The sequence below is a fragment of the Eptatretus burgeri genome, chromosome 6, assembly GCF_056783735.1.
Source record: "Eptatretus burgeri isolate ZD-2024b chromosome 6, Ebu_testis_v1, whole genome shotgun sequence".
Classification (NCBI taxonomy): Eukaryota; Metazoa; Chordata; class Myxini; order Myxiniformes; family Myxinidae; genus Eptatretus; species Eptatretus burgeri.
This window is the reverse complement of record NC_140966.1, coordinates 37,530,779-37,552,724: the sequence shown is the minus strand read 5'-3', so window position 1 is coordinate 37,552,724 and position 21,946 is coordinate 37,530,779. Positions and strand designations below refer to the sequence as shown.

At 44.8% G+C, this 21,946-nt stretch overlaps 2 protein-coding genes across 6 annotated transcripts in view; one reads left to right on the top strand and one right to left on the bottom strand.

Annotated features, from left to right (window-relative positions):
• Positions 1–15,660, top strand: part of LOC147024562 (septin-11-like) — a 39,913-nt gene extending 24,253 nt beyond the window's left edge. Inside the window, exons 3-10 of one of the 2 annotated variants that reach the window (XM_085884603.1) lie at positions 1,719–1,914; positions 2,953–3,139; positions 3,253–3,414; positions 3,753–3,849; positions 3,996–4,164; positions 4,267–4,399; positions 13,016–13,203; positions 14,556–15,660. In XM_085884603.1, the coding sequence (XP_085740729.1) occupies positions 1,719–1,914; positions 2,953–3,139; positions 3,253–3,414; positions 3,753–3,849; positions 3,996–4,164; positions 4,267–4,399; positions 13,016–13,203; positions 14,556–14,565 (1,142 nt within the window). In that variant the 3' untranslated portion in view covers positions 14,566–15,660. Of the gene's footprint in view, positions 1–1,718; positions 1,915–2,952; positions 3,140–3,252; positions 3,415–3,752; positions 3,850–3,995; positions 4,165–4,266; positions 4,400–13,015; positions 13,208–14,555 lie in introns of those variants that run through there. The other variant, XM_085884602.1, reaches the window with a different exon arrangement.
• Positions 15,196–21,946, bottom strand: part of LOC147024561 (cyclin-I-like) — a 54,486-nt gene continuing 47,735 nt past the window's right edge. For all 4 annotated transcript variants that reach the window (XM_085884606.1, XM_085884604.1, XM_085884607.1 and 1 more), the window contains one exon: positions 15,196–16,522. In XM_085884606.1, the coding sequence (XP_085740732.1) occupies positions 16,294–16,522 (229 nt within the window). In that variant the 3' untranslated portion in view covers positions 15,196–16,293. The remainder of the gene's footprint in view (positions 16,523–21,946) is intronic.

The window sequence follows — 21,946 nt, the reverse complement described above, 5'->3', positions numbered from 1 at the left end:
ACTCCTAAAAGAGATCTAGTAAATATCTTTACATAGTTATGTATCTAGCAGATTCTCAGGATTAATTTGGCACTTGAATTGTCCAAAACGGCCGAAGGAGAACTAATCCACATCCAATTTACTCAGAAAGGGTGAATTTGAGATAAACGCGGAAATGTTTTCCTAGTAATGCATTATCCATTAAAGTTCATAATTAAAAATACCATATTCGCCGTTAATTAGTGGTTTTTGCTAATTTTTTCACACAAGTGCATGGAGCTTGGTGATGTCTATCAACACAGAGAAAACTGAAAAATTGAATATTTTGACCCTGTAACGCAAATGTTGACCACTTCATGAACTACGACCAAATACAAATGTGGATACCAAAAGATTTTTTTTTAATTTCAACAATTTTCTGAAAGAAATGGTGCATTATTTGGAAAAAGTGCAAAGGTGCCAATCTTTATGGCCACGACTGTAATTATTTGGTCAATCATTCCTCCACCGTATCCACATCTGTTTAACTCGCTGTATCCAGAGACTTTATTCATACTTTACATGGCCCCATTAACTTTACTTAATCATCTAAAATAAATACTTTACTTGACCATCAACAAGAACGGCACTCGGTAGAGCGCATACCTACGACAAACTGAACAATTTACATTTTGTATCCCACTGATCGGCCTCAAAAAGGATCTGCATCTGGACCTTAACGAAAATCTAATCAGCTTGTTCTTGTCACCTACCCAGCTAATCTACCAAATTTCTTCCGAATCCGTCCACAGCTTTTTGAGATATCATGCTATATATTGTTTTTAGCCCGATCTCTCAATGGTGAAGAACCACTTAAAAAAAAATAGAATCTGGATCCGGATCCTCATAAAAATCGAATCAATTTGTCCATGTCACACACCCAACACCTGTCCACCAAGTTTTATCCTGAACTTCTTGAGATATCTGGCTCACAGATAGACAAACTGGTGAAAACACAGCTTCCATCCAACTCCAGTGGCAGAGATAAATATCCCATCTAATCTATTAACTGGGCATATGGGGCTGTGCTTACCAGTACAAAAACTTATTCTTTGGAAAGATAATGTTGGGATGTCTGTGGTAATATACAAGACAAGTTTTGGGTTCAGATCAATGACATAATTGTTGGCTGCTTGAAATGGGATTGTTGGGTTAAGTAATTCTGCATCGTATGCAACGTTGCCTTGAGGGTTGGCAATACATCTTGGAGGTATGCTCACTCTTTGAGCCGTCTAGCCAGGGTTCGAATCTTGACCCAGGTATGAAGTGCCCACTTGATGTTTTGTACATCAAATGTGTGCACCATCCATCGGAGGGACGTTGTGCTGGTGGACCAGTTTTCCAGTCTGGGTTGTTGGTAGATGTCAAACATCCCTTGCTATATTTTGTGAAGAATAGGCGAGTTATCATCGGAACCCTAGCAAAATTGCAAATTTCCCCCACCTTCTGTTGAATATCATGCCTGGCCAGCCGGTTAAAGAAAAACTTTACCTGACTCACCCCACAATTAAGTGGTATTAATTCGTGCCGTTAAAATAAGTAGAGAGGGATGCAATGCTGCCTTGAGAGGATGCGCATTCTGACATAAATGTGGATCATTCTGTAAATGCGAATGACACCTTGAATCTGAGTGCAAATGAAATACCTCCATGTTGTATTCAATACTTTTGTCACACCTGCACCACAATTATCACTTGCAGGTGAAACAGGAATTGGGAAGTCGACGTTGATGGACACGCTATTCAACACGAGCTTCGAGAACGATCCGGCATCGCACTATGAAACTGGCGTACGTCTTAAGGCACAGACATACGAGCTGCAGGAAAGCAATGTTCGCCTCAAGCTCACTGTTGTTGACACTGTAGGCTTCGGTGATCAGATCAACAAAGATGACAGGTGAGACATGCAGGCATGAAAGGAAATGGTTCCCTTTTGATCATTCAAATCCATACATTCCAGAGACTTGTCAAATTGGCAATATCGTAATTACTTATTCATAATGTGTGAATATAATATATCTCCTTGGACCTGTCAATTCTAAAATATTACAGCAATGAAACCACATTTTTCATTCGTTTGTCAGTTTTGCTGTACTTTTGGGCTCAGCTTTGAGCTTCCAGGAGCTCATGACGATGGACAGATATCTCAACAGGGTACAGACAAGTTGGAAAGCTAAACCAAATCTACTTCTCGTCCATTGAGCCAGATTCACCAAATTGATTCCTGCACTTTCAGCTTAACTTATTATTGTAGACAGACACCATCTGGAATTTGCTCAAAGCAAGCTGGGTATGGGTCATTCAACAAGAACTGCTATGTAGTTACCAGGCGATGCTGTCAGTATTTTATTGTACCCGGCTCGTTTCCGTGAAATAGCGTGCCAGCGTCAGATTTGCCATTTCCTTAAAGCAAATATATTATCGTCGATGGACAGGAAGTGTGGTATAGGCTCCGATCATTGCTATGCCTCATGGAGATATCTTCCCTAAAGGTTTGATCTCCATCTCCGAAGTCTAAGAGCATTTTATTTGACTTTTCCTGCTCAACAAAGCTCTATTTGTTTTCAATGAATTACTTTCCTTTTTGTATTGATCTGTCCTGTTGTCGTCATGAATTACTGGCACCTCTGAGTCGCATCAAGCCAATTTGAACAGACAGTAAAGTAGCATAAGTTGATTGGAGATTGATTTTAATTGCCACATGCTACACAATAGCAGTGATAGCAATGACTTTGAAAAATCATAATTTTTAAAAAAAAAAAGGAGAGAAGCCCTGGACCTATTCCAGTTATTGATGTTCGATTTGAAATGGCTGCTTTGGACCTGATCAAAATGACTGAATTCATACAATTGGGTATTCATACTGTATTTGTATTTTAAAGAAGTAGAACACCTGTGTGAATAAGTGCGAGATTCATTACTCTGCTCTGCCCAGCTACCGACCTATTGTGGAGTACATAGACGCACAGTTTGAAGTCTTTCTGCAAGAGGAGCTGAAAATCCGCCGTGTCCTTCACGAATATCATGATACACGCCTGCATGCCTGCCTGTATTTCATCACACCCACCGGGCACTCTTTGAAGTCACTCGACCTCGTCACCATGAAGAAACTTGACAGCAAGGTTCCCTATGTGCATTTTTTCCCCCTTCATTCTGAGCTCTGCCTCACGCGTTTGCCGAGAGGTGAATTGCACCAGTTTTTTCCCCCTGCCAACAGCAAATTGTTTGCCTTCAGGTGAACATCATCCCTGTAATTGCCAAGGCCGACACCATCTCGAAAAGTGAGCTCCACAAATTCAAGATAAAGATAATGAGCGAACTCGTGAGCAACGGTGTCCAGATCTACCAGTTCCCAACGGATGATGAAACTGTTGCAGAAATAAATGCAACAATGAACGTGAGTTGATTGGAAGCACACCAATCGAGTTTATCATTAGGGGTATGAGGTTGGAAGCGATTTATGCTCACTGCTAGGATCATTTCATCAGGACCACAGCTTTTATTCTTCCAATTCATCAGCATTGCAAAATATTATACGGCCTTCTACATGTTGTGTATTTGGGTGTGGTGGTAAAACAATAAAAATAATATTGGATAAAAAAGGGGGAGAGGAGTTGAGCAACAATGCATATGATACAGTGATTTCAACAATTCCTCTTTTTGCTTCCATCATGTATATGACTACTAGCATTCTCAGACCTTGTAACAATCCAAAACATTCTGTGTGGCTCCCAGGGCCACCTGCCTTTTGCAGTAGTGGGAAGCACAGAGGAGACCAAGGTTGGAAACAAGATGGTGAAGGCACGGCAGTACCCTTGGGGAACAGTACAGGGTGAGGCTCAGCTGAGGCCTATTTGTCTGTCTCTCGAGGAAAACAATTTTATTCCTCTGCACCTCAACTCTTTGTTTTGTTTTTTAAACATGATGCTCTTTGATTTCTTCTCGTCTCCACATAACATGTTTCTTCATGCTCTGCAGTCGAAAATGAAAACCACTGTGACTTTGTGAAACTGCGTGAGATGCTGATCCGTGTGAACATGGAGGACCTGCGTGAGCAGACACATGCTCGCCACTACGAGCTGTACCGCCGCTGCAAGCTGGAAGAGATGGGTTTCCAGGACACAGACCCTGACAGCAAACCATTCAGGTGCTGTTCACAATGATTTGGTGCAATAAAAGTGAAGTATGCAACAGACTATCCTAATAAATACGATGACCCATTTTTTTATTCCTTTACCTATATCTATAGCCTACAGGAAACGTATGAGGCAAAGAGAAATGAGCATCTTGGTGAATTACAGCGCAAGGAGGAGGAAATGCGGCAGATGTTTGTGCAGCGCGTCAAGGAAAAGGAGGCCGAGTTAAAGGAGGCCGAGAAAGAGGTAAACTCAGTTGCACATCCACATTATGATGTTAGTCTGCCTTTTAATCATACAGTACAGTAAACTCTACAATATCGTGGGGGTTAGGTTCCTGGAAAATGCCACAATTGTTAAAACTGCGATCATGGAAAACAAGGACCAATGGGAAGAGGGGGGTTCAGTTCCTGGACTTCGAGAAAATATCGAGGAAGATCGACGGCAGCCAGCAATAAACACATTATAATTGAAATTAACACGTAAATAAATAAAGCATGTTAACATTGAAAAAAATATCTAAATGCAGTGTAAACTAAACTAAAACATGAGTTTTACCTTTTAAATATGTTCCAAAACAGTGAGGTGAGTGAGGGTAAACATATTACGTACTCTTTGTACTGGACTCTGCCGTAAATAGAAAACACAAGACTTGGCTCTTGGTGATGTTGGTTGTTGGGGGGAGGGAGGGTGGAGGTTAGAAATATGTGGATGTAGAAATTGCCATGGCTGTTGGAACATCTGGAGCACGACAAAGGCGACTGCTGCATTGCGACACAGAAGAAATGTAAAACGATCCTTGAACATTGATCCAGAGCAGATCTTCCCTGTTGGACAGGAAGGTATGAGATGGCATCCTCTTTCAAAAGAATCCTGTCTCTTCGGAATTAAAAACCTGCTCCAACATAAATCCCTCGCCTCGATTATGTCCACGAGCCATTGTTGAACTGGAGCTTTCAGTCCCAGGTGTCTCGTGAAAATGTTGTCAAATCTGCAATGGTTTCTCCTGTACACCGATCCACTCAAAGGCATTTTTTTTATAGTTGGTCCTCGATCCAAACATTAAGCACTTTCTCCATCTCGATATGAGGATCATGGGCCTGGAATGAGACGTTTGCGCTTTGCTGGCTGGAACCCTTGCACAGATATTTGACTCGCGTTTGCATACACACAGTTGATTCATTGATACAGTCATGGCGGCCAACAGATGCCGCACTCTCACTTCTTGCCAACGTATTTAACGACTATTTCTTCGCACAATGTCAGAACCTTTCTCTGCCTTTTGCCCATCATATGTTTGGGTGCCATTATTAACTGTTGTGCGTCCACTAGATCTTGTAGATCTAGTATTACAGAATCTCCGTACGTCATGTCCTGTTCGATGATGATTCATTAATAAAACTTGGCTTCATTCACGTATGCTGGTCTCGTTACTCCAATTTACGGTGCGTGAGAAACAAGAAAAGGCTCGTTTTGAGAGGCAATTGTACACATGGACTCGACTCGTCGAAGCTCAAAAAAAAACAACTACGATTGTCCGAAATTTAAATACTGCGATAACAAAATCTGAACAATAGGATGCCCACGATTGGGAAATGAAGATGTCCGTCACTTTTTCCCTTTCTTTCTTTTTTGCATACACAATCGAGACTCATGGAAGAGCTTGAACACGGAACAGATCAGGACAAGACAGAACACAAGCAACAGTAGAGGGGGGGGGGGGTACCAACAGTGGAGTTGAAGGACAAAATACAGTGGAGGAGGATTTGGACAAACAATGAGTGTGGGAAGGAATGAGGGGTAGGGGACAACAGATGGGGTGGACAAGATGGATACAGAAGCAAACTTGCTGGAAGGATAAACTGGAAATCTTGAAGGAGTTGGAGTGGGGGGAGAGGGATTTAACGGGAGTAGAAAAGATCATGGTTTCAGATGGGGTGGGGGTGGTGATCTGAGTGGGTGGTGAACAGCTGTCTTTAAGACTTGGAGGGAAGAATGTGATTGAAGAGAATGTGGAAGTTAGTTCCACAGGTAGGAAAAGAGAAGAACAAATGAGTGGAGGTGATCATTGATTCTGTATTTTGTGGGTTTCACCAGAAGGGTGTTGATGGTGGATCACATGTGCCCTGCGGCAACTTGGGGGAGGGGGTGTGGGGTGAGGTGACAAAGCACGGAAAGAACATCAACTGCAAGACCAGAAAGGAAGTGGTAGAAGACAGAGAGAGACCACTGATCTGTCTGTAATGTGAAAGTGGTAGACCCATATACTCTGCTTCATCACAGGAGATTCCAATAATCTTAAAGGCCTTGGTTTACATGATGTCATTCTGAACAATGTGTGAGGCAGGGGTGGGAGAGCAGTACTCCAAGCTGGGGATGAAGGTGTTGTAGGTGGATAGGAGTTCAGGTGTGCCAAGGAAGGACTTTGCACAACGGAGGATGCCCAGTCAGCGACTGTTTTTAGAGGCCAACTTTGAAATGTGGTTTGCCCAAGAAAGATCATGGCTGATCGTGAGTCATTGATTAGATCTGTGACTTGCTGCAGGTACCATGTAAACCTGGACTAACCTGTTTCATGGTCGGATTGTCAGCGACGAAACCGTCTCTCTCAACAGGTTTTCTGGTGAGGAGGGTGTATGGGTATGGACACCCAGCAGGATTAATAACTAAATCTGTTAAAGGGTGGAGGAGCTCCTTGTGAGCCAATGGCCATCCATTTAGAGTGCCCACCTGTCTGTGGACGTCCTCCTGCAGTTGGATTACTTTTTTATAGGAGGTTGGTGGAAGGATTTTTCTCCGGCCACTGTAAAACACTTCATTCCGCACAACCAGTAAATGCAAAGAAAACTGAAAACCCACTCCATGGGAGTACCTCCTGTGCTGCTGCCCTTCGCTGTGAGCAGGGCAGCTCACCCGATGACAGGATTGGGGCAAAGCCTTCGTGACCCCCTTTCCTTGAGCAGGAAAAGCACGGGGTAAACTTCCTGGGTGAGATTGCGGTGGTGTGTGGTGGAGTAGTGCTGAGGTGTCATCCACCAGACGGCGGTCTCCTTGGGTTCACCTAAGTGGTCCCTTCGGGTGGGTGCCAGGAATGTCCTATCCTTAAGAGAGGATGATCACCTGTGTCTGTTCCCATCTGAGCTCAAGAATTTGAACATTGGTATTGCAGCACTCTCTGAGGTTCTGAGACCGGATCGTGGCAAGATTATGGAGGGTGGTTACACCTTCGATTGATCTGGTCGCTCTGATGGTTACCATGCCCAAGGAGTTGCTATATCTGTGTCCAATAAGCTAACTATGATAATCGAGGTAACACCGGTCAACAAGCTTATTTTGAGACTAAGGATTTGTCATTCCTTGGGTGTCATTTCCCTGGTCTCTGTTTATGCTCCGACTGAGGAGAGTGATCTCACCTTGAAGGGCGCATTCTATGCCACGCTCGAGTCTGGTTGATCAGTGCCCCAGGTGAGATACTCTTCTCGTCTTGGGGGATTTCAATGCATCGACTGGAACTGATAGGGATGATTATGAGACGTGTTGGTCCCCATCGATGGGTCTGGAACTGTGAACCAGAATTGCAAGGTCATGGACTTATGGTGGCTGGTTCATGGTTTCAGCACCCACAGCTCATCGTTGGACATGGGATTGCAATGCTGTTTGTGTGACAAAGGAGATTGACTATGTACTTGTTGATGGTCAATCGAGGATGATCCAGAACTGCAGGATCTACCAGAATGCTGAGTTCCTCAATACTGACCACAGGCTTGTTGTAGCAACTCTGAAGTTGCAGCTTAAATCTGGGAGAATGGTACCATCCCAGCCTCGGCTGGATGCTGGCAAGCTCAAGGATGAGAGGGTAGCTGAGGAGTTTGTGAACAGGCTGAGTGGGGATTTGGGGGGTCTGGGTGCTTTGGGGAATCCTGAAGAGTTGTGGAGTGCCTTTCAAGACCACCATCCTTGATGTTGCCGGTGGGTGTCTTGGAACTCACCATATGACGAAGAAGAATTTTGTCTCTCAAGGGACTCTGGATACCATTAACCAGTCCAGGGACAGGCTTAATGGCAGAGCTGAACTGTTCAGGGAGTTGAGGCGTAAAACTGTACGTGCACTGAGGGTGGACAAGGAGGCCTATGTGCGAGGAATCTGTGAGGGGGTAGAGCATCACCTGTGGTCAAGTGATTCTCGTCCTGCTTACAGGGCAATTCACGCATTGCGTTCATCCAAGCCTGTCCATTGGTGTAGTGCAGTTAGAGCAGAGGGTGGCAGGCTCTTGACAGAGGAAAAGTGAAGGCCCGCTGGGTCAGTTACTTTGAGCGGTTGTACCATGCTGATCCACCAACTGTTCAGTTGGGGATCAGGGGTGTTACTATCCCTATTGCTGACCCTACAATCACCTGTGGTCTACCGTAGTTTGTGGATTCAGTGAATCGGGATGCCCTCTGGAGGATTCTTGGTCTTCGTGGGGAACCACCAAAACTGATCAATCTGATGTCTGAACTATATTCTGGTACTAAGAGTGCTGTGAGATATGGTGATACCACCTCTAACTTATTTCCAGTTGTTCCTGGAGTTTATCAGGGGTATGTTCTGGTCCCCACACCTTTCAGCATTTGTACGGACTGGATTTTAGGGAGGATGTCGGAGAGATCAAGCTGCGGTGCATCGTTTGGGAATGTCAAGATCCCTGACCCTGATTTCGTAGATGATGCAGTCATCTTTGCGGAGACTTTAGATATCCTTTTGTGGCCCCTCGAGGCGCTGAATGAGGAGTCAGAGCTGCTGGGATTACGAGTTTCCTGGGTCAAAACTATGATCCAGGCTTTCTATGACATCTTGGATGCTGCTGTCCTGTGTGTGCCAGTTTGTGGTGAGGATGTTGAGGTCGTGGAGAGATTTACTTACCTTGGCAGTGATATTGATGTCTCTGCTGGCTGTGAGCCATAGGTCAACAGATGTCTGGGTTGGGCCTTGGGAGTCATGGATTCACTGGATCATGGGGTGTGGCGCTGCCGGAACCTGTGCGGAGGATAAAAGTACGAGTCTTCAAGTGCTTGGTACTTCCAGTCAGTCTTGCTCTACTGATGTGAGACTGAATCTGACCAGGGATCTCAGATGGAGATTTCATTCCTTTGGTTCCAGGTCTCTTCGGAGAATCATTGGCTATCGCTGGTCAGACTTTTTGTCCAACGAGCGGTTGCTGAGAGAGACTCAAATGAGATTTGTTACCTGCATAGTCCGTGAGCATCAGTTGCGGCTGTATGGTCATATGGCTCGTTTTCCTGATGCTGATCCTGCTTACCAGATTCTCTCAGCGAGGGGGCCTCGTGGTGGAGGAGGTCATTGGGCTGACCACATGTCTCATGGTTGCACCAGGTTGATCAGCATCTCCATGAGATGGGGATGGGCCAGGCACATGCCTGGGGGATGGCCAGACGGAGGCCCCTTGAGTACCGGCGGAAAGTGGACGCAGCGACGCGCTGCTCTGGTGCATGCTCCCATACCTGATCTGATCTGACCTGACCTGATGGTGAGACCCGGGAGTTTTAATGACAACTTCCTCAAGAGGATTATTAAGAAAGTAGATCGTAGGGTTTGCCAGACAGTCTTTTCAGAGAGGGATAGTGAGAGAGTGAGATTTGTCAGGATTGAAAAACATATTCCATTGTTTGACCAGCTTGTGATTTTGTTAAGGTCTGAACAGAGGGAAGGCACTGCTGCCTCTGCCTATCTGAAGGATGAGTGTTCTCATGTCAGAGGGTGGAGTAATCATCCATCCATCCATTGGGACCATACTCTGTGCAGAGCGTTGGTGCTGCCTAAGCAGTCTCCTTGGCTATTGGACACAATCCTGAATGGGTCGCCACTCCGACACAGGATACCAGCATGCTGGTACTCATTTTGCCGACCTCGGAAGGATGACAGGCTGACTCAACCCCTACTGGTATTAAGTCAACGGCAGAGCAGGATTTGAACTTAGGACCCTCGGATTCCAAGCCCACCATTCTAGCCATTATGCCAACACCAGGCATATGTGGAGTCATCAGCAAATATACAAAGGGGATTTCTCAGTCAGATAATTTATGAAGATCAGGAATAGGACTGGGCCCAGAATACTTCCTTGGAGCACTCCATCCTTAGAGAGAGAAGATAAAAAGGTTTCCATTGAGAGCCACACCTTGGCTACATGAATAGAAGTCAGTAAGCCATGTGTGGAAATGGCCTTGGATGTCACAGGAAGAGTTTGGAGAGCAAGGCAGAATGCCAGACTGCATCGAAAGCTTGAGATGCGTTTATGATCTCATGTCTGCCATTGAGGGCCTCCATCCATTGTTAGGTGGATCGAAGCAACATGTCACAGCTGGATTGACCTGGTTTGAAACCAAATTGGTGATCTGAGATGAGGTTGTTTGAGAAAAGGAAGGATTTCATATCAACTGCATGATGGATTCCATAATATTTTCCAAATACCACAAGCTAACAAATATTTTAATGGATAGGTACACAACCATATTAGGTCTGTTTTGATGTCATCATTTTGAAACAATGTTATGAAGATTCTCCTTGAGTGGTCCAAACTGATGGAAATGGCATGGTGACATATCTGGAGTTTGAGATGGAGTGAAGAGTCAGGAGGGGATGAACACTTTTCATCCCAACTGTCTTCTGACCAAATGGGAGTACCTTACATTGTCATGCACATTGATGTGGAAATTACCCACAATGAACTGTTCAACATCAGCAATGTATACAGTTGCACATGAGCATGTTCATTATCCATTCGCGATTCATGCTTCTTTGTTTTTTTTTTTAACTTTCTGCACCACTAAAACACGTGTGCGTTGGAGGCCTATCACCGAAGAACAGCTAATATGTACATTTCAGGTTCACCCAATATTTGATATTGCCATTCACCCAATGCTAGGTATAACTAGAACGGCACTCTTCGATATCGCAACATCGACAGATATGCCTTCGCCAACATTATGGCATCATTTTACCTACTTGTAAGAAGAAAAAAGAAGAATTTTTTTTCCAAAATAACCCACATTCAAGGAATTAAATAATTCTGGCTGCCTGACCATACGTCCAATCAGGTTGGAATTTGAAACGTATATTTCCCATGACTACTAGATAAGTGTCGTTTCACGTCCATTGATGAAACGATTGAAGAGAATTTTTCAAGATTTTCATTTAATCCAACTTGGCTGCCAGACCATGTGACATATTCACTATTTGTCAACATCCTGGTATCCCTAAGGCTTGGAGAACATGTGTGAAGTTTCCCCTCGATATGTCAAGCAGTTCTGGAAAAGAAGATTTAAAAGGTTCACTCTTCAAAAAAAATCATAGCTGCCAGACCATGTGACATATGACATTAACATTTACACCATATATCCCTCAAGGCGAGTGGATCAAGTGTGAAGTTTCGGATCAATCTAGTAAACCATTCTGGAGAAGATTTTTTTTTTAACCCAGTATAGTTGCCGAACCACATAACTGCTGACATCACGACTTTACATTTGGCATCTAATTGGGTCGCAGATCAGGTTTGTAAAACTTCTTGTTAATCGGATGAGGTGTTTGTTTTCTATCCGAGTAAAGTTTCCCCTCGATCTGTCAAGCCGTTCTGGAGAAGGTTTTTAAGGGTTTTTTGGGGAAAATCCAATATGGCTACCAAAGCATGTGACCTACATCATCAAAGGGAAAAGTTTTTGTTCCTCATGGATAGGTGGTCATACTTGTTAAGTTTTGTCTTGATCTGTTCAGCCGTTTGAGAAGATTTTTTTTTAAGGGTTTTTTTTTAATGGCTGCTGAACCATGTAACCAATGATGTCATCAATTTTCTCTTCTATTAACCAATTTCTCCCTAGATGACCTCGTACATTTTCATACTGATCAGATAAAGCATTCCACATGTCAAATTTTGGCTGGGACACCACTTCACCGATGACGTTACGGTTAACAACACTTGTATTCCCCATATAGGGAGGACTTCACATGTTCCAAGTTGCAATTTTTTCCATGGAGCGGTTTCGGAGATACGGAGGTCCAATATTTTTCTTTTCTCCCCCCCCCCCAACATGCCTGCCACACCACGTGACCTATGACATCATAATTATCATTAAAACATTGTACATAAGTAGTTGCACCTATGGTGGAAATTCCATGTTAATCGGACAAGCAGTTGCAGAGAAAATGAATTTAAAAGGGAATCGTGGACGGACGGACGGACGCACAGCTGGCCGGACAACCTGAAAACATTATGCCTCCAGCGACTTTGTCGGCGTAGGCATCAAAAAATTTCCCAAGTTACTCCCATACTACAAAAAAAAATTGTGTTGTTACTCCCAACACCACAAGCTTAGACATCTTTTAATAGATGGCGAGACAAACATATGAGGATTTTTTTTCATCCAAAACCATGATGTTTTCAACCCACGTTAGCCTTCCCTCAAGCCCACCTCTTTCCAAATTTCCAGTTTTTCCTTCCTGTGAGTTTTTACTTCGTGTCCACCCTGCGCATCCTCCCCAACACCTCTTTTCTTCCCCACATCCCTTTTGTCGCAAAAGCCCTGCTTGTTGGTGTTTCCTCTCCGCTGCCCCTCTTTTACTGTTCCTTTTGTTTTGTTACATCTGATCCATTTTATGTTCTAGCGCCTCCATGAGCCTCGACTGTGTATACAATGCATTGTCATCGTCTTGGAAGTACAAAGAATGCTTTGTGCAGTTGTGTCACTTCACGACAGTTGCCAGTCATTCTTTTACAATCATCGTCAACAAAAGGTGCATTGTTCACTTGAAACTGCCCTGTGGGACTGAAAGCGAGATGTTGATTGCACAATAATGCTCCTCTCTATCAGCTGCACGAGAAGTTTGAGAAGCTGAAAAGGCACCACCAGGAGGACAAACGCAAGCTCGAAGAGACCCGGGCTAATCTGGATGACGAGATGTCCATCTTCCACAAGCGCAAAGCAGCTGCTCAGATGCTGCAGCAGGGTGGACAGGCCTCTGCACCGCCCACCCTCAAAAAGGACAAGGACAAGAAAAAGTGAGCTTATGGGGATTGGGGTAATGAAAAAATGTTTATATAGTAAGGTTAGGTACAACTTTTTTTGTTGTCATTTATCATGTATTTTGATTTGCTTAGACACTATTTATAAACATTTGACATTATCTACATGTTAGGTAGGTAAAATGGTAGAACTGTCATCATGTACCTTGCCCTATGGCGCTGCCAAACAGTTACTCGGCTACAATCCTGGTCGGGTTGCCACTCCGACTCAGGAAGTCAGGGCAGGAATTTGTAATTTGTTCATGGAGCCAGCGATAGCTCAGCTACCCTCCACTAAGGACGCTGTGGGATCGTTGGTGTCCACCAACTAATGCCGGCAGATGGGACGCTCAGTTTACCATCCATCTGAGGGACGGCACACATTGATGAATCACCGTCTGTGAAACACGAGGATGACGTTTTTAGCTGGGTCAGGATTCAAAACCGGGCAAGACAGCTTTGAGGCGAGTGCGAGTACTTCTAGGTCATCCTACCAGCAAGTGGAACTGGATGGTGCAGTATAAATCAGGATGGACAGTAAAAGAGCCTGACAGGGGCAGTCTTAAAGTGTATTGCAGTGGAGGTTCATTGGGGTGTAAGTTCTCTTTTCACATTAAAAAAAAATGAGGACCAGACTCACTTTAAAATAACTATTGATGGTAGCTGTAGTTACTTCATCATTGCATGACTCATACATACACAGCTGCATATTTGATGCTTTGTCACTGTTCAAAAATAATGTACGTTTGCTCGTGCCACACCCCTAATGTTCTCCATCAGTTAAGTGACTGAGGCTAATATAAGGTTCAAGGCCTGCTCCTCTCTGCCACAGACAGGTTGGTCAACGAGCAGAGTTCAATTCCCTCATTTCTGGTATTACACCACCTCCCCCTCAGCTATTTCTCTCATGAGCCTGACCAGGCCACTCACTCTGCTCGCAACCCAAGCCTTGTTATCCTCCCCAAATTTAGGCCAACTGTTAACCTCCATTCTCGACTGTGGAGTCGTCTCCGAGTTTGTACAAACATGTTCTTTTCCACAAACCTAATCCTTTCTATTACAACAGACTCTCCTCTCGTGTCCGCCTTCACTTGTCCACATTTATTTATCAGCTTTTCCTGTCCACTTGTATTTTCCTGGATCTACTCGGCCCACTTGTATGCCCAACTCCCTTCGTTCTAGCTTTAATTGGTCACGTGATTGTTACTGTTGCTCTCCGGCCCTATAAAATGCCATTCCATCCTCGATCGATAGATCCGCTCGTCGATTGTTAAAGGTGGTGCAAAACTTAGCATAAATGTATGACTCGGAGTTTTCTCTTTCTTAACATTTTTGCTGTCTTTCTCCAGTTTCCTGTGAGGTGATGGGCCTGTCATTCAGAAAGAAAACTTGACAAGTATTAATGAGTATCCATTTTTGTCCAACATTGGTTGTTTTTGTTTTGTTTTTCCAAAATGCCAAAATAAATAAATAAACGCAAGCTTTTTCAGGCAAGCTTTCCAGATTCAGGACAGCTGACCAGTTCAAGGAAGAGCAAGATGTTTTTTTTTTTTTCCTCCCTCATTTTCTGTGGTTAAGAGAAATATACACACGATAATGGTATCCCTTCATTCAGAGAAAACACTTGCATTTTTGTCCTGGGAGGAGGGTTAATTCTTTCCAAAAAGTATTTTGTACAGACTTATGTCTATGAATGCAAAAAACATTCCTTGCTCACTTCATTGTCATTACTTTGCCAGAAAAGTTGTTCCATCCGAGGTTTCAGGTGCAAAACCACATTTTCCTCCCCTTAAGACAGCAATAACATATATATTTCAACATAATTTATATAACTTCATAGCTAGTATGACATTATTCCAAAGCATTGTGCATCATGTAATCCAAGCCATCATTGTGTTTGTTTGCTTGCTTATCTCTGTACTATTTTGTGGTGTTGTGTTAACCATCGTCGAAGTAAGGCACACATGTACAATTATTAAAAACATTCACTTTGATCAAAGTTTAAAGGTGCCTTTATTTGAGCTTTGCTGGTTGAGCGAATACGAGATTTGACATGGGGCAAAAAGTTGTTGGTAATCGATGTTCAAACATTAACATCTGTTGCTGTACTTGTACCGCAGGTTAAATCTGCAGAAATTTTCCTTTTAAAACGATATTTGCATGTGCATCACAAGAATCACACCTCCATGTACTTGGTTCATGTCAAGGAACTCGATTTCGCTTGGAGGGATTTTGTACCCATTTTGGACAAACGTTGGATATATGTACCAGCGTTAGCTTTGATCTTACTAAGAATTCGATCCTGTATGCAATTTCAGATTCTTCCAAAATGTGGAAGGATTTATTTGTGTGGATTCAAAATTTGGGCAAGTAAAGGAGGAGGGGAGGTATCCATACCCCCCCCCCCTTATACCTGGCAAGAGGATTTCGAAAATTCCTTGTTGAAGCTCAAAAGCAAGAGCGGAAAATCGGATCAACTTTTTTCCATCGTTTTTCTTTTTGTATTTTTTTTTGGAAGTTTTAAAGTGCATTTGAATCGCGGTATGCAATAGACAATGACAAACTTGCTGCGAACATGTACATACCCTTCCCCCAAGATCCTGCAAGTGCAAGTCACTTTAAAGATGCATCAAACTCTCCTTAAAAGCTTAGAAACCACTTTTCCATATTGTAATGACCAATCTGAATTTTGCTAGAAATAATGCATTTTCACTGTGAGCTGATCGCTGCATCTTGCTTCACACCATTCAACATGCTGACGTTTTAAGCATTAGCAATTCATCGGAACAAGCTCTTTTGCTCTGAACGATTGATGCTCAAAACCACAAGCATCCCTCACTTCCCGTTGGGGTTTGGCGCTATTGGCTCTCAATGGACAAATCCATTGTTTTACTGGTGTGCTGACAACCCTCACAGATAAGTATTTTATTTAATTTCACCATAATGGCCAACTGTCATGTTTTAATGCAGGTACACCAAATATTGCAAGACTTTCAGTTGTGGCTCCATTTACAGATTAGTGAGAATGGTCGTAAAGATGAACAGGAAGGAAAGGGAATGGTATGAAGGAAACATGAGGCATTGGCGTTAACATTCTACTGGTGATGGAGGCTGGAGAAGGGGGCACGGTGAACCACAGGGCTCACTACCCCCACCGTCAGCTGGCTCCTCATTGTACAAGCGCTTGATCCCATCATAGAAATCTTCCACGTCACCGGGTTGCACCTTCCGCTTGCCGATCGTTCGTCCACACACCCGCCCAGCAGCTGCTTCAGCCTCCGTAATCTTGGCCCTGTTCTTATCCCCAATAGGTGGTCTACGTGCAAGAGGGAAGTGGGAGAAATGGAAAGGTTGGGAAACAGGATACAAAATGAACAAGTTATTTGGGGCTTTATTCATTCCTTGGACTTGCATTGAATTAACCCACTCTCCCACTTCCGAGAAAACACAATATTTTGGCAGAACAAGAAAGATAAATCAAAGAAAATTCAATGCTGTCTGCACATATACTCTTGATGGATGACCCATTGCAAATTGTGCTTGGTTTTTAAATATGTACAAGATTCAAAGCTTCTGTATGTGTGAATGAAATTCTAACATGGTGTTACTCTGTCATCAATGGGAAATTTTGTCCACATTGATAAATGAGGGCCTTTTAAGTATAGATATGAGTGCATGAATCCCACTTGTTTACAATAACATTTAATTCTCTTTTTCTCAACTGTTTCATGAATTATTTTGAAATTCAGAAACTGGAACTCTGATAATGCTTTGGTCTCAGAAAGCAAGACAACGAAACAACTCGGTGACACTTGGCGAAACGGAACGACACTCTGTAGAGCACATACCTCCACCAGGCTGAACAGTTTATATTTTGTATACCACCGATAGGTTGGATCTGATTCCAGACCTGAACCAAAATCGAATTGGCTGGTTCTTGTCACCGAACCAACTCTTCCACAACTTTTAGTAATGGTAGTCATCCTTCTCCTCCTCCTCCTCCTCCTCCTCCTCCTCTTACTTCTCCTCATCTTCCTTCTCCTCCTCCTCCTCCTCTTCCTTCTCCTCCTACTACTCCTTCCACTCCTCCTTGTCCTCCTTCGACTCCTCCTCCTCCTCTTTCTTCTCCTCCTCCTCCTCCTCTTTCTTCTCCTCCTCCTCCTTCTCCTTCTCCTTCAACACCTCCTCCTTCTTCTTCTCCTCATCCTCCTCCTTGTCCTTCTCCATCGACTACTCCTTCCACTCCTCCTTCTCCTCCTCCTTCTTTCTCCTCCTCTTTCTACTCCTACTCCTCCTACCTCTCCTCTTTCTTTTCCTCTTTTCTCTTCTCCTCCTTTCTTCTCATCCTCCTCTTTCTTCACCTCCTCCTCTTTCTCCTCCTTCAAATCCTCATCTTTCTCCTTCTCATACTCCTCCTTTTTCTCCTCCTTCTTTTCCTCCTTCTCGTCTTTCTCCTTTTCCTTCCTCCTTTCTTTCTTCTCCTCCTCCTCCTTCTTCTCCTCATACTCCGACTCCTCCTCTTTCTTCCTCTTCTCCTCCTCTTTTCCTCCGACTCCTCCTCTTTCTTCTCCTCTTCTTTTCCTCCTCCTCCTGTTTCTTCTTCCTCTCCTCCTGTTTCTTCTTCCTCTCCTCCTCCTTTTCCTCCTCCTCCTCTTTCTTCTGCTCCTCCTTTTCCTCTTTCTCCTTCTACTTCTCCTCCTCCTTCTTTCTTCTACTTCTCCTCCTCTTTCTCCTCTTTCTTCTCCTTCTATGCCTCCTTCTCCTCTTCCTCCTCCTTCATCTACTACTCCTTCTCCTCTTTCTTCTCCTCCTCCTCTTTCTCCTTCTGCTCCTCCTCCTCCTCCTCCCTCATCTGACTCTTCCTTCTCCTCCTCTTTCTTCTTCTTCTCCTCCTCCTCCTTCATCTCGTCTCTCCTTTTCCTCCTTTTTCTCCTTTTTCTTCTTCTCCTCCTTCACCTCGTCCTTCTTTCTCCTTTCTCCTTCCTCTTTCTTCTCCTCCTTTTCCTCCTTCTTCTCCTTCTCCATCTACTACTCCTCCTCCTCTTTCTCCTCCTCCTTCTCTTTCTCGTTCTCCTCTTCCTCCTCCTTAATCTACTTCTCCTCTCCTCCTCCTTTTCCCTCCTCCTTCTCCTCCTCTTTCTCCTCCTACTCCTCCTCCTTCTCTCTTCTCCTCTTTCTTTTCCTCCTCCTTCATCTCGTCTTTCTCCTTTTTCTTCTCCTCCTCCTTCTCCACCTCCTCCTCCTCATCTTTCCTTTTCCTCCACTTTCTCCTCCTAGTCTCTCCTTTTCCTCTTTCTTCTCCTCCTCATACTCCGACTTCTCCTCCTTCTTCTTCTGCTCCTCTTTCTTCCTCTCCTCCTCCTCTTTGTTCTCCTCTTTTCCTCTGCCTCTCCTTCTCCTCCTCATACTATGCCTCCTCTTTCTTCTCCTCGTTCTCAGACTCCTCCTCCCTTCTTCTCCTCCTTCCCCTCTTTTCTTCTCCTCATCCTCATCTTTCTCTCCTTCTTTTCCTCCTCCTTCTTGTCTTTCTCCTTTTCCTCCTCCGAGTTCTCCGACTCCTTTTTCTTCTCCTCCTTCATCTTCTTCTTCTCCTCCTCCTCCGCTTTCTTCTGCTCCTCCTCCTTTTCCTCCTTCATCTACTAATCCTCCTCCTCTTTCTCCTACGCCTCCTCCTTCTCCTACTACTCCTTCCACTCCTCCTTCTCACCCTCCTCCTCCTCCATCGACGCCTCCTTCCACTCCTTCTCCTCTTACTGCTTCATCCCTTATCCTCCTCCTTATACTCCTACTCTTCTCCTTCTCCTACTTCTCCTCCTTCACCTCCTTCTCCTCCTTCTCCTCCTTCTCCTCCAACTTCCCCTTGTCCTCCCTTCTCCTCTTTCTTCTTCTCGTCCTTCATCTTATCCTTCTTCTCCTACTCTATTCCTCCTCCTACTTCTCCTCTTTCTTCCTTTCTCCTTTTTCTTCTCCTCCTCCTCGTCTTTCCTTTTCCTCCACTTTCTCCTAGTCTTTCTCCTTTTCCTCTTTCTCCTCCTCCTCCTCTTTCTTCATCTTCTTCTCCTCCTCCTCTTTCTTCCTCTCCTTCTCCTCCTTCTTCTCCTCCTTTCTTCTCCTCCTCGTACTCCGACTCCTCCTCTCTTCTCCTGCTCCTCTTTCTTCTTCTCCTCCTCTTTCTTCTCATACTACGCCTCCTCTTTCTCCTCCTCCTTTCTCCTTTTTCTTCTCCTCATCTTTCCTTTTCCTCCACTTTCTCCTCCTAGTCTTTCTCCTTTTCCTCTTTCTTCTTCTCCTCCTCCTCCTCATACTCCGACTTCTCCTCCTTCTCCTTCTTCTGCTCCTCTTTCTTCCTCTCCTCCGCCTCTCCTTCTCATACTACCCTCCTCTTTCTTCTCCTCATTCTCCGACTCCTCCTCTCTTCTCCTCCTTCTTCCTCTCCTTCTCGTCTTTCTCCTTTTCCTCCTCCGAGTTCTCCGACTCCTTTTTCTTCTCCTCCTCTTTCTTCTCCTCCTTCTCCTCCTCCTTCATCTTCTACATCTACTACTACTACTCCTCCTCCTCCTCCTCTTTCTTCTGCTCCTCCTCCTCCATCTACTAATCCCCCTCCTCTTTCTCCTCCTCCTTCATCTACTACTCCTTCCACTCCTCCTTCTCTTCCTTCTTCTCCTCATCCTCCTCCTTCCCCTTCTCCATTGACTACTCCTTCCACTCCTCCTCGTCCGCCTCCTTCTTCTCCTCATCCTCCTCCTCCTCCATCAATCACTCCTTCCACTCCTTCTCCTTCTCCTCTTTCTCCTCCATCCCTTATCCTCCTCCTTCTCCTCCTCCTTTTCCTCCTTCTTCACCTCCTACTCTATTCCTCCTCCTTCTTCTCCTTCTCTCTTCTCCTCCTCCATCTCGTCTTTCTCCTTCTTCTTTTCCTCCTTTCTCCTTTTTCTTCTCCTCCTCCTCGTCTTTCCTTTTCCTCCACTTTCTCCTCCTAGTCTTTCTCCTTTTCCTCTTTCTCCTCCTCCTCTTTCTTCCTCAATCTTCTCCTCTTTCTGCTCCTCCTCCTTCTTCTCCTCCTCTTTCTTCGTCTTCTCCTCCTTCTTTCTCGTCCTCCTTCTTCTCGTTCTCCGACTCCTCCTCTCTTGTCCTCCTTCTTCCTCTCCTCCTTTTATCCTCCTCCTCATCTTTCTCCTACTCCTCCTTTTCTTTCTTCTCCTCCATCTCATACTCCTTTTTCTCCTTCTCGTCTTTCCTTTTCCTCCTCCGACTCCTCCTTCTTCTTCTCCTTGTCCTATTTTTCTTCTCCTCCTTTCTTCCCCTCATACTCCGACTCCTCCTTTCTTCCTCTCCTCCTCCTCTTCTCCTCCTCTTTCTTCTCCTTCTCCTTTCTTCGCCTCCTCCGAGGTCTCCTTCTCATACTCCTCCTTTTTCTCCTCAGAGTTCTCCGACTCCTTCTCCTCTTTCTTCCTCCTTTCTTTCTTCTCCTTCTCCTCCTCCGCTTTCTACTCCTCCTCCTCCTCCTTTTCCTCTTTCTTCTCCTCCGCCTCCTCCTCTTTCTCCCCCTCCGTCTCCTCCTCCTTCTTCTCCTCCTCCTCCATGGACGACTCCTTCCACTCCTTCTCCTCCTCCTCCGCTTTCTTCTTCTCCTCCTCTTTCTTATTCCTCTCCTTCTCCTCCTCCTCCTTCTTCTCCTCCTTCCCCTTCTCCTCCATTGACTACTCCTTCCACTCCTCCTCCTTTCCCTTCTCCTCCTCCTCTTTCTCCTTTTTCTCTTTCTTTTCCTCCTTCTCGTCTTTCCTTTTCCTTCCCCTCATACTCCGACTCCTTCTTTCTTCCTCTCCTCCTCCTCTTCTCCTCCTTCTCATACACCTCCTTTTTCCCGTCAGTTCTCCGACTTCTTCTCCTCCTCTTTCTTCCTCCTTTTTCTTCTCCTCCTCCTCCTCCGCTTTCTTCTCCCCCTCCTCCTCCTTTTCCTCTTTCTCCTCCTCCTCCTTTTCCTCTTTCTCCTCCTCCTCCTCCTTTTCCTTTTTCTCCTTCTTCTCCTCCTTCTTCTCCTCCTCCATGGACGACTCCTTACACTCCTTCTCCTTTTTCTCCTCCTCCTCCTCTCTACTCCTACTCCTCCTCCTTATGCTCCTCCTCCATCTACTACTACTCCTCCTCTTTCTCCTTCTGCTCCTCCTCCATCGACTACTACTCCTCCTCCTCCTTTCTTCTGCTCCTCCTCCTCCTTTCTTCCTCTTCCTTCTACTTCTCCTCCTCTTTCTTCTCCTCCTCCTCCTACTTCTCCTTGTCCTCCCTCATCTTCTCCTTCACCTCCTGCTCTATTCCTCCTTCTTCACCTCCTTCGCTTCCTTCATCTTCTTCTCCTCCTCCTCCTCCTTCGCTTCTTTCATCTTCTCCTCCTCCTGCTTCTTTCATCTTCTCCTTCTCCTGCTCTTTCTTCTCCTTTTTGCTCCTCTTCCTTCTCCTCCTCCTCTTCCTTCATCTTCTTTCTCCTCCTCCTCCCCCTTCATCTCATCTTTCTCCTTCTTCTTTTCCTTCTTTCTCCTTTTTCTTCTCCTCCTCCTCCACCTCTTTCTGCTTTTCTCCTCTTTCTCCTTCTCCTCTTTCTTCCTCTCCTCCTTCTCCTCCTCTTTCTTCATCATCTTCTCCTCCTTCTTTTCCTCCTTTCTCCTTCTCCACCTCGTACTCCTCCTCCTCCTCCTTCCTCTCCTCGTCTTTCTCCTCCTCTTTCTCTCCTCCTCCTCCTCAT